This window comes from Oenanthe melanoleuca, chromosome 6, assembly GCF_029582105.1.
Source record: "Oenanthe melanoleuca isolate GR-GAL-2019-014 chromosome 6, OMel1.0, whole genome shotgun sequence".
Classification (NCBI taxonomy): domain Eukaryota; kingdom Metazoa; phylum Chordata; class Aves; order Passeriformes; family Muscicapidae; genus Oenanthe; species Oenanthe melanoleuca.
In genome coordinates this window covers 27,505,109-27,518,005 of record NC_079340.1, presented here as the reverse complement: position 1 = coordinate 27,518,005, position 12,897 = coordinate 27,505,109, and the positions used below count along the sequence as shown (strand labels likewise).

The 12,897-nt window shown below is 39.0% G+C and overlaps 1 protein-coding gene across 1 annotated transcript in view; it reads right to left on the bottom strand.

The window, feature by feature from the left end:
• Positions 1-711: 711 nt before the first annotated feature.
• FHIP2A (FHF complex subunit HOOK interacting protein 2A) overlaps positions 712-12,897 on the bottom strand; it is a 33,649-nt gene continuing 21,463 nt past the window's right edge. The window contains exons 12-17 of the mRNA XM_056494369.1: positions 12,008-12,151; positions 10,222-10,312; positions 8,367-8,510; positions 5,685-5,825; positions 4,826-4,929; positions 712-4,736 (exon numbers count right to left, since the gene is read on the bottom strand). Coding sequence (XP_056350344.1) covers positions 4,631-4,736; positions 4,826-4,929; positions 5,685-5,825; positions 8,367-8,510; positions 10,222-10,312; positions 12,008-12,151 — 730 coding nt within the window. The 3' untranslated portion in view covers positions 712-4,630. The remainder of the gene's footprint in view (positions 4,737-4,825; positions 4,930-5,684; positions 5,826-8,366; positions 8,511-10,221; positions 10,313-12,007; positions 12,152-12,897) is intronic.

Below are 12,897 nucleotides of genomic sequence, written 5' to 3'. Positions count from 1 at the left end.
GGATGGGAGAAAGATGCAGAGCTATCATGAAAGCTGTCAAGTGCATCATCTTGCTCTAGCACTGTTCTTATTAAAGATGTAAGAGCACTTGCAATGTTAAATACTGAGGAGGAACAGCTTAACATCCAAATGCAGCCCTCAGAAGGGATTCTACAGAGCAAGAAGATTTTTAAAAGGCTGATGAAAACTAGAAGGAAACCAAAACTAGAAAAAAACCACAACAAAACTTAAAAGTTTATAAAAACATGTATAAACCCCAGTGTATAAAAGCCTTCCTTGAAGGCCCTGGAGGAAGAAACGATGCTCACTCACGCCCGTGACATTTGTCACCAACAAACCAGTGTTGTGACTGACACACTCTGCACTCAAATGCAACAGAAAACCGAGGCCTTGACCAGCTGCAGCCTTCCTGGAAGGACATCAGGGCTCCCAGGAAAGAGCAGATATTAATCTGTGCCCAGGATGGCTCCATCCTGCCCTTTTCCCTGGGCTTCCCATTGTCCTGGGCAGAACATGCAGATTCAGTCCGAGCCTTGAACAGCAGAGTACAGGAAACATGTTTATCCCAGAAACAAGGATGCTGTAGTGACAGACTCAAAATAAATGAGGATTTTAGGTTCAAAGGCATGATGTAAATTGTTAAAACATATTCTGTCTCAAGGTCACCCATACAAAAACTATTACAGGTTCTGTAATAATAGAAGCAGTCTCTTCACTGAAATTAATTTATTTTGAGAATATCCCTTTTAATCCTCCATGCATTTTTTAGCACAAAAAGTTGAGTTTTATTACAACCTCCTTCATAAAATTTAATATTGTATGTCTAGTAATGTGGCTGTTTCAACAATTCCTCATTGGAAATTCCCACATCTGTGAAACCTTGGCAACACTGTTAGTAAGTGACCTACTCAAAGTTTAATAGAAAATTTTTACTGAATATCCTCTGTTTAATGTAAACAAGGCAGGAGGCAAAACAAGGAGTATATATTTTATATAATTACACTATTTTACAGGGCACAGAAAGCATTGAGGACATGGTTTGAAAACCCTGTATGATATGCAATATCAGATACGGATTTTCCATGTAGCCCCAGGTCTACTCCAGGACCCTTTAATCTTACCAAGTACTTCATGTTAGTATTTCTTCTAGCAAGACAAAGAGCACTAATAAAATGTCATCTGTGAGATTGCATAGCAGGTTATGGTAGAAATTACCATGCATTTACAAAGCCATTCCATGATTACTTGTGCCCTGTAAAATGAAGTGTGGCAATCTTTACACTAATCATAGTGTAAGCAAGCTTGGGATTCTGGTCCTTTTATATATATATATATATGTATATATATACATAGGTGATGTACAACCAGACTAAAGCTGTGCATCAAGTCACAGCTTTTTATATTGCACAGACAAATATAGAGCAAGAACATTACACAGACAGAATCTGAATACCAGGAATATTACAGTCATAGGAGAAACTAAGGACAAACTTGTTCTACCAGAGCTAGCACATGGCTTATTACAAAATTTTCTAAATCAGAGTCTAAATCAAATACATACTATAAATGAAAAAAACAAAAAACAATGCCTCTATTTATACACATGTGCATTAGGATTAGAATGTGGTTTGGATCTGCTTTTTGAAATAAGAAATTATTCTAGTATTCCATCTCAAGTATTTCAATCTAATACCAGTGGCCCCATTCTCTAAGGTGATGAGCACTTGTCTTTGCCACTGACATCTGGAGGATCTGCACAAGCCATGAACTCTTCAGGCCAAGTATCTTCTTGGGTGGCCCTCTCTGGGTAATAAATAACACACGCACACAGAAACAAAATGGGCTCCTCAATGACATGCATAGATCAAAAAGGTGAAAACATGGACCTGAACTAACTTCTAATCATTAAAAAAAAGTGCATGAAAAATATCATCACAAAAATAATTAAATGAGTTCCATCTCTTAAGAAAGATTAAATCACTTTTACAAAAATAAAGGTCATTGTCATCAGGTATAGTAATTAAGGATCTGTAGGCAGCACTCACAAAAGCAGTTTAAGCTAAAGCAACTTTAAGGATTGCTCCACTTGTGTGAGGATGGATCCATGTCTTATAAATTTATCTTGGTTTGCAAGAAAACATCACCAATGTCACTGGAGACTGAGCAGTAATAGGCTGAATTTAAGACTGATCATAGTTCTATCTACTTATTTTTCTCATGGACAAGCTTCAGGAGCTGTGTTTGCATCAGAACACCAGAGGCTGCAGCCTTTCAGTGCAATCAGTTCAGCTACCAGTGAAAACAGCAAAACAAAGTGATGTCAATGCTTCCATTTCAGATCAGGCAACTCTTGAATGGCTTTATCAATTCTTCTATTACTTGGAATGCTTTTACAAGTTTAACATTTTGCTCACTTTCATTTGTAGTAGTATTATACTTCCAGTTTCCACTGAAATTGGGACATTAGAACTATTCTGGAACAAATGCTTTAAAGAAAAAAATAGATGATCTGAGAAAAAAGTAATTAAACTCAAGCAAAACCAACAAAGACCCAAATTCAGTAAAGCATCAGCATTTCTGCTCAACTGCTTAACTTTGTTCATGTAAAAGACTGATTTAAGGAAAAATGCTTGAAATGAAGGTTATGTTTCACTGTTTTGCTGAACTGAGACCTTATAAACAAACAAATGTATGAAACATCACTCTGCATAAACAACAATATGTTCTAAATGACGTGTCAGGTATTAAGGAAGCTCCTAATGTGGACTGTCTGCAATGCAGCTCACTAAAAACTATTTGCTACATTCAAGGTATGTTTGTAAAGAAGAAAAATGAAGTAAGTTTAATTTTTTCAAACTTTGTCCTACAATCCTATTTGGACCTGAAAACACTTTGGAGCTAAATGCAGAAAAAAACCCCCAAAACAACAGGTGAAGCAGTAAAACATACTTTTGTTTGCCAGAGAATATGCTAGAGTTTTTACAAGTGTCCCAGTACAGGAAGCCACTGAACACAAGTTTTACCTGCCAAAATGTTTCCCCAGTTTCAGAACTGCTTTCTCCAGCTGAACCTATACTGGAAGCTTTTACAGCAGGATGCTCTTCACTGGTGATAAGAATAAATTTAGCCCATTAACTGTGACACTGCTCTAATTAACCTGCTAACTTAAAAGGCCTCTTAACATCCAGCTTCCATAAATATTAAAAAACAAGACCTCAAAGCCATGGATAGAGAGCAGAATCTGATTCTAGGTACAGTCATGTAAATCCAGAAGAATTCTAGTGACTGAATAAATTAGTCCATGTTTGCATATGAGCAATGACATCTGAAATGGGCATTAGCTGTGCAAACAGGGGGACAGGAAAGACAAACAAGGAAAGACTGTAAATGGAAGGAGTGAGCTGTACCTGGCCTTGTTCAAAGGAGGGGAAAGAAGTCCTACCCACGAGTGTGGAGAGCAGGACAGGTCACTGGGTGTGACTGCAAGGTCAAGCACAGCCACCTGCCAGTGCACAGGGTGCTGCACTGAGGACCCTCTGGAGGGCAGAAGCAAAGCAGTGCAGTGGCCTCTGCCTGCAGTGCCAGTGCCAGTGCCTGCCCTGGCTGATGGCATTCACATGGAAAAGGAGTCACTGAAAGGCAGTCCTGCATCCCAGCATTGTGAAAAGCAGGTGCAAATTTTGGTCCTAAATAAGATATCAATGCTTTAACTGAGCTGGCATCACTGTGATGGTTAGATAAGCAATGTCTCTCAAAATAACAGAATGTTTATGCTGCCGATTTTCAAGGCACAAAAGATTCTTAAATGGATTCAAACTAATACCAATTTAAAAGAAATTAAAAATACTGTTTCAGCAACAACTACTGATGACCTATAATTAAACTATAACGTAAAGGTGACATGAGTCAAACAACCAGAGTTCCTATGTAAAAAGCTAAAGCAAATCTAGTTACACAGATGACCTGGAGATCAATCACTTGGAATGACAGAGACAAACATGCTACAAACATGTACACTTCAGATGTATTTGTTATGGATGTGATGCCGAATCAGGATTAATTTCTTTAGTACTGATTTCAGACTGATAGATTTCTTGGAGTAAACCACTGAGGAATCAAGCTTAGAGTTGTATTTAAGATCTACCAAAAGCAAAATGATCCCTCATTAGCATATCCTATTGTATATGGATTGGTCAATTTTTTGAACTTCATTCTTAATAACATACATTGCAAGTATAGGTGTGTTTTTCTTTCATATATCCAACTGAAAAGAAAAAGAATTAAGACATAAAAATGTTATAAAATTAATTTGCTTTTTTAAAAGTAATATGGTCACAAAGAGCAAATTGGTGCATGTGAGCCCCAGGACATACAAGAGCCCAAACTCTCTAAACATTATCATCATGTAATAACCAAGGTCTGATGTCTGTGGTTCTTCATGCAGCTTCTGCAGCTCTTCACACGGTGCCTAGAAATGCTGTGTATTGGTTTCTCCCCAAATGTCTTTGCTCATATTCCAAGTCCATTTGCAATCTCAACATCTGGTGAAAGGATCTTGTGTTCCAGACATCCCCTGCACTTTTCTGGAGGCACCCCGTGTCTCTGGGTGTTGTCGGTGGCCCGGGGCAGCTCAGGGCGTGGCTGAGGTGTGGTACTTGACAAAGGCGATGGCCGCCAGCTCCTTGCAGAACTCTTCCAGCACAATCACGCCCTCTAGTAACGTCATGTGGTCAATGCTGGGACAGGAAGAAAATTGCAGGGAGTCAGCACTGGCACACACAAACCCAGCCACGTGTCTAGGAGAACGTGCAATGTGTTTACTCACATGGGCCCCTCCGGCTCCAAGCCCAGCAGGCGTTTTCTGACCAGCAGAAGTTTGGGAGTGAAATCTGGGATGCGCTGGATTCTAACCATGAGGTCCCCGACAACCTGTAAAGCCCAGGCCACCAACACACAAAGTTAACACCTCTGCAGAGTGCCTGGCAGCAAGGCTCAATGACAGCTTCAGTGCCCACTTCAGCACCCTCACAGGCTCACAGAACAACCTGCAGAGAGGCTGCTCTGCTCAGAAAGAGGATAAGTGAGTGCAGAAAGTAAAGAAATACAAAGCCTTACTTGCTCGTGTCACAAATGGCATTACTTAATTTAATTACATCAATGATTAATTTGTCTTTTTAAATGTTGACACAAACAATCAACCAGTGAATTCCTGGGCCTAAGGAAAGCACAAAGGGAGAGAGTGGAGGTTGTATTTTGGATCAGGGAGGGCTGCTGGAGAAAGGGAGCCAAGCCCTCTGTTACTATTGGACAAGCATCATTAACAGGCTCCTGACCAGCTTAGTAACAGCTGCTGTGTGGGGTAAGAGAGGGATTCTGACTGAGCACACTGCAGTGTGACAGGCACCCAGGCTGCACTTCTAGGATGCAAGTCTGGCAGGAAGAGATGGAACTGGAGAAGAACGGGAGTTATGATAAATCCAGGACTTAATTGTCAAGAACAGCCTTCATCAGAAAAAAAGGTATGTGCAGAGATACCCACCTAGGCCCAATATTGATTTGAAATCAGCTTTCAATGACAAACATTTACCAACTTAAACTACCCAGCAACTACTACCACTAACAACAAAGTTATTAAATATATGACTGCCATACAGCCATGTGTAATTATTGCTGTGTTTACTCACCCTGACAATCACAGAGAAGAGAGACTTGCAGCCAGAGGCCAGGTTGACGTAAGGATCCAAAAGGTATTCGTGTATGTGAGGATGGGGGAACAGGGACAGTTTGGACAACACTGATGTAACTTGTAAATTTACATCATAGGGCTGCAGAAAGAGGGAAACACAGTGCTTAGTTCTGTTCATGCTGCCTTCTTTTCATCCACCTCATCTTTATGTAACCACTAGAACTTTATACACGGGGTTATGAATAAATAAAGATAGAAAGCTAGATTAGGAGACAGGCCCAACCTCTGCTTTTCACAACAGCAGTGCTGTGAATATGTCAGTTGAGCATTAGATATTATCTGTATTGCTGCTGTATCCACTTGAAGCTTTTGCACACTTGTTTATTGCAGAGCAAGTCCTCTTCCCATAAAACATTTCTTCAGCTAAAGAAATAGCATGGAATCAGCCTAGATTAAACATCTGCTTACTTCTCCTGGGAAACTGTAAAGTATATGAGCTCAGGAAATTGCCAGACAGAAATACATGTTTACAGCTAATATGTTTATTTCTCCTCTACTTTATTTTTTTCTGGGAAAGAATCACTGCAGAGGGCCTGGCCATCTTGTGGCAGCAGCCATGGGAGATGGGAAAGCAGCAGAAAATTCTGAGCTTCTTGTCTACTTCCCTGCCCCAAATCAATCAAATGGAGGAGGCAACACTGTCAGATGCTGGAAAACACTTTTCAGTCATAAGAAATAAAATAGTATCTAATTTTCCAGGAAAAGAAAAAGTGCCTAGTTTAAAGGATTTGATCATTTTAATAAGAAACTTATTTCCATACAAGCAAGCATTTTCACTATGGCTTCTTTATGTTTAAAACTTTTTTTTTTTGTCTTTGATTTTGTAATCCCAATGAAAATAAGCTGACATTTTAATTCAGCCCAGAATTTACAAACTAGTAGAACCTCCTTCCATTTCTTCAATGGCAGAACAGACTAAGTTGACAAGAGAGGGACACACATTTCTTTGGTACACCTCTGTGTCAATCAACCTTATCTAAGTGGATTACAGAGCCCTCATTTAATCTCTGACTGCATATTGGCAGTAATACCCTCACTGGCATTATCACACCTAGAAGAGGAGGATTGAATGACCTCAAACTCTCATCTTTATGCTCTGAAGTCAGCATCCCACTTAAGAATAAGAGAACAGATTCTTCCCCTTTTCAGATCTGGGAGATTTGGATGAATTCAGCCTCAGATTAAGACAGATGCATTTAGCCATGCCTACATGTCTAAGATCTCATTAGCTGACTCAACAGAGATGACACTTCAAACACCTACCCACACACAAACATCTCCTGCCATCTCAGATGCCCCCAAGTATCTGCTGGTCTCCTGATGGTTCCACAGAGGGTGGATCCTGCACGATCTGTGTTGTAACCACAAACTTTTGGGAATATCCTGGACACCACAAAAATGGCAAGAGATACCTGAGGTCAGGCACCTGATTGGAGCCTTCAGTCCACAGAGTGAGGAAGCTGAGCTGGTGATTCACTTTGCAGTGAAAGAGACACCTACTTGCCTTTCAGCCTAAGAGCTCCAGGGACTACTGTGGCTGCTCTGACAAAATTTCCACTGACTACATGTGTCCACATAAGTATTATTTAGGTATCTTGTTCTTGAATTTGTTACCCCACACTGTTGCATTGCAAAGTTGTCTCATAAATCTTTTGAAATGAAAGCACTTATTTCTTCTAGTCGGTGGCAGTTATTTCTGTACTTGGCGCTCCAGCAATAGATTCATCCCAATCTCCTAACAAATGAAGCTTTCAGCCCCTGGACCATAGATGTTACAGGTAAAAGAGATCACTACATTTTGAGTTATTATAGCAGAGTTACTCTGCAGAGTGCGACAAAAATTCCTTCCATAAATCCATTCACTGCCTACCTAGCTGAACTGTAGGAGAAGGTCTTTAGAGCCCTTTGAGTCAGCCAATTCATTAGGAAGCTTTGAAGGCATGAGCATTATCTGGTGTTCACAAGAGGAGAAGGAAACAAAGGAGTAACGCGTGCTGCATTGTTCTGACAGATTGCTGTTGTGATTCCAACTAATTGAGAGCATTAAAGAAAGCTGCTTCTTCACACAGAGCTTTTATTTCTGTCCATATGTCAGCAGACTCAGTAAAATGGCCCCATATCAGATAAATTGTAAAAAAAATTCCCTGTAGCTAAAAAGATTAAACCCAGCAAATTTTTCAGTCCAGGAAATTAAAAAAAACCAATTCTTAGGGTACAGTCAGTTCTACAGAAACTTGTAATGCCAGCAGGAGGAAGAAGGTACTGTCTAGTACATGAGGCATTTGAAAGTTACTTCACTTGTGTGCTTGAGCTGTCTTCTGTCAGAAATGAGATTAGTGAGAGCTACCACCTCTGCAAAGCTTTCAGGTATCACAGATTCATACCAGAGTGTTCCCATGAACACTCACAGTGCTGACCTAGAGGCTACTCCTGGTTTCCTGCATGTTCCCTGTGCATTTATATGTGCAAATGGCTCTTGTCAGGCTTATGACCAGGAAATGGCACATTACACAATAATGACACTATAATAGAGAGTGATGGGAATCCACGGGACCTGATGGAGACCAGCTCTTTAAAAGTGATGAAAGTATCAGAAACTGAATTCTTGTTTCTTTCTTACCTGATCAAGAATCCTGCCCATTCTTTCAAACAGGACTTTCAAGAAGTGTCCTTCAAAAAATGACGCTTCTAAATTGCACTTTTCCAAAGCTCTGGGAGATCCAGGCCACTCCCACCGTAAGCAAATGACACAATAATCCCGGAACTACAAAAAAGTAGTGAGGAAAACAGACTTAAATCTCCATGGAAACCATTTCATTTCCTTTGATAGTCCTTACACCTTAAAACCATCATCTGTAGCTAAATGATAAATCTAAGCTCAAAAAGATCAGTCATTTTAAAGTAAACATTATCAGTAAAACCACTATCAGCAGGCACCTCATTTTCCTGGGGATATTCCTGCTACTAGGGTTTGACAAGTAGTGAGTGGAGAACAGAGCTCCCAAAAAGCAGCTGGGGCCAAAACACAAACCAACATCAACAATACATAAGCTAATCAGGGTTCTTCAGAAGCAGGAATTGCATTCTTAACCATCTTATTGAGAGCACATTACCACAATTCCACTGCATTTTGTGTAGCTGATCTTGCTACTGAAACCATTCTGCTCCCTAATTCCCAGGACAGGAAAGGCAAGTGCACATGCAGAACATACAAGCTGGAAGTACTTCAGGGCTTCCTCTTCTCTCTCTTTGTTTCCTAACACTCCAGGCAGTCTTTCTCTACCTTACCCCATATTTGCTATGTGCTGCCTGATGCCTCACTTGCAAGGAATTAAACCTTGAAAGGAGCACAAGTTGAAGCAGAGAAAATAAGGAACACAGGAAGAAACAGAAGCAAAAGAGCCAGAAAACAGACTCAAAAATTCTGCATTGATTGTAGCTTACCTACCTGTGCAGGCTTCCAGGAATAGCAATAAGGAAGCAGAACAGCTATTTGGATGCAATAACAGGAACAGGCAGGGCTACTCTTAGGGGGAAAATATTTTAACAGTAGCCATATCATCGTCAGGAAGTGACAGAAACCAATTCTGCTCTCTAATAACTCCCAGTTCCCTCTTTTTCCCAAAGCATGAAAGAAAGACGAAGATGGTAAGTGGTTTCTGGCATCCCAGAATAGAACATAGGGGAATTTTACGTCAACCTTTGTTTCCTTATTCTCTATTTTCTATTCCCTTTCTTTTCAGGAGAGACTATAGATGAAGCAATATAAATACAGAAATCCAAACTTCTCATCTTTAGCAGCTGATAACATAATTCCAAGGTTATGGAATTTTTGAATTACCTACTAAATATAGCTCTCACTTACTCTCTTCCTTTGCATAATTTTTTCTATTCTAGAAGATTCACAGGGTTTCAATAAGAAAGCTGCAAACAGTGACTGTCCTTTGACCAAGGAAACTTTATATTTGTAAAAGCAAAACTTGCATTAATTTCTAAACAGTAAATCATAAAGCTTTCCCTGCCTACCCAATCTCCCAACTTCAAACCTGAATGCCTTAGGCTGTGCATTCCCTGTGATGAGCCTTTATTTGCAAAGTCCCAGATTGCATAACTCCTATGCAGCATTTTAATTTCTCTTTAGTTCTTTCAGACAGCTTGGCAGGCAATTCTCCAAGAGAATGCAGATAAATGCAGAAGCAAATTAAGAATCTATCTGCGGTTCAGGTTTTCTCTCACTGTATTTGTTATATGAATATTAATGCATTTAATGTCATCCATTATTCCCACTTGTGCAATACAAGGTGAATTCATCATCGAAAGATCTCCAAAGGTAAGTTTTCATTAAAAATGAAAATTGAATTTTCCCATCTTCCATTACTAAAAGATGCATTTCATAGGACTATTTACGGAACCATTTGTATATTCTCACCAGCATTTCAAATTCTCAAGGACTAAGGAAGAGTTCACTGACTTACTTGTCTGTGGGCATCTCTGAGGTAAGTATCATAACCTGTACCCTCCACATGGTATGATGACTTTGCTTCATCAGGTACAAGACATAGAAAACTGAAGAGAAAAAAAGTACATTAATGACTATATTCCACAGAGCATCAGATCAATATTTTCTCATCATCTGTAGCAGTGTACACACAATTGGCTGGCCAATTAATCCACAGACTCTACCATAACTTTATGTGAAGAACAGAGAACACAAAATCTATTTAAGCCTATCTATTCCAACTGTTTGTAGTAACAAGGTATATACTTGAGAACTTTTGTGTCTGGCACTAGGGGTAAAGTCATCAGTTGAAGCATTTTCTGAGAATCAGCAGACAGAATGGAGATTAAAGGGCATATTCCTAAATAGGTCAAGTATTTGCTAAAGGTCAGACTCCATCTTGCTAGAACTAAAACAAAACATACTTGGGAATAAATGAGCCAAAAGAGAAAAAGAATTACAGTTAAAATTCTACTTAACCTACTTCACAGGTAGTTTTATTTACCAGTTTCTTGTGGCAAAAAATGAACGTCTAAGACACAGAGGAGTATTTGCATATAAATCTCCCTGTTACAAATATATAATTGTCATGTATGTAGTCAAATACTCTGTTCTTATTAGTTCACCAATATCTGACCTAAAATGCATCAGGAAATTCTGAATAATATTAGTAACTTAAAAAAAAAAAATTAAACCCATTGAAATTTCTGGACAGCAAAATAAAACCCAGTCTTTGGACCTTGATTCCAAATTTCAGCCTTCACCATACCCCAAGAACTGCTGGACACTCCTGTAGAATTTATATGCAGAAATATGTAGTAGCTGACTTTTCATGAGGAATTCATCTTATCTCAAAAAATACAAATCTGCAGAATACTGCAAATCAGAAAATATTTCTATTCCCTGATGGAGGTTACATGAGATGAATTTAGGAGAGTGTTCTTTGTGTCTTTGCTCCAAACCATGTCCACGATAAACTATAAATAGCGATAATGGGGGAAAGAGAGCAAGAAGTGATGATGTCACTCTGTCCTGGCTGTCCTGGGCTATTTGCTTCCTTTGGTTAACACCTTTGATTATTTCTGGGCAGACAGATAGGTCAGCACTTACACACCAGTGCTGCTCTGCTACCAAGTATTGACAGAGCAAACAGCCCTCGTCCTAATATTAGTTCCTAAGAGAATTACCATGACTAAGTTGCTTAGAGCAGAGCTTGTCCTCTTTGTGATATCCAATTTGCAGTGATTCTAACAGGGACTGAGGTATGTCACAGGTGACACAGGTGCCCCCTGACTTTCAGGGAACAAAAGATTATTGTTACCATGGCAATTATATCCTTTTATATATGTGTTTAAGGAACTTTGAAGTTCTAAGGAAGTTTGAGGGGTTTTTTTCCCCTGAGAGGTTTATGGCAAGACTCCCCAGACTTGTCCAGGAAGGTCAAGTCCTGTAACAGCATTTTAAGAACAGCAAGTATTTCTGCAAAAAGCAACTTTTATAATCAACAAGGTTTTAATGGTGAATTCTAAATATTCAATGATTAGCTGCAAAGTTCTTCTATTTTTCTCATTTATGTTGAATTAATGCAAGCTCTAATCTTTCAGAAGTAGCTTTCTGATAAAATGCCACATAATTTCCTTCTGTGGAGTCATTTTCCCAGCTGGCACAGAATAACATCCATTACAGAGTAGACATTTAATTTGCACAGTGTGTGCAGACACCCACGCATTCAGACATTTCCTCAAGTCTTTGTTTCAACTCACCTATTTACAATTTTATGAACTTCAGTCTTCCCATCATTTTTTGGATGTTCTGGACTGACAGGTGGAGAAGCACTGAGCCACTCCTGAGCTGACAATGTGTTATCTGGAGACAGATCAGTAAATAATGGGTCTTCCTCCAGATCTCTGTGAAATTACATTAGACAAAAACATAATCATCCACATAATGTTATGGAAAGCAGGAAAATCTCTGGGTCACAAGGCAAGCTGTTTTTCTTCTCTAAACAATGAGGATGTTTTCCAGAACATAACAATATCCACATTGTATTACCTAATTAATATGCAGAAATACCAACCTTTGCAAATGCCCAACAATCTGAACAGATGAGACATTTTTGACTTGTACAAAATTACTGCATCAAGTCAAAAACTTCATAGCACATTTTTCACATGAGAGAGTTCTACTCCAGGACATATTAAAATTATTCTAGATGACTAAAATGATTTGTGTGGCCAGTCCTTACCTTTCCTTCCCTAAAGCATTAAGTTACAAGAGTTACCTGGCATATATATTTTATGCAGTGCCTCAGTATTTTATTTATTTATTTTATGTAGTACCTCAGAAATGCTCCTCCACCAAAAATGCTGGGATCATAAATGTATGCACGACACTGAAGAATATTCTCACTAACTGTAATAAAATATGCATAGATTTAAGCTTGGTAGATGCATAAATAAATTGAAACATGAAGATCTCTGAGTGTCTATTGTTTTGCATAGAAGTTTGTGGTAATTTTAGATTTTCTGTTCCTGTTCTAAGAGTTTCCATAAGTTGCTGATGTAGGAATTTCTGCATCACTTTACAGATATGGATTAATACACAGAGCACTCAAGTGCTTACTTTTCATTCAATTACTGGAAAAAAACCTGTT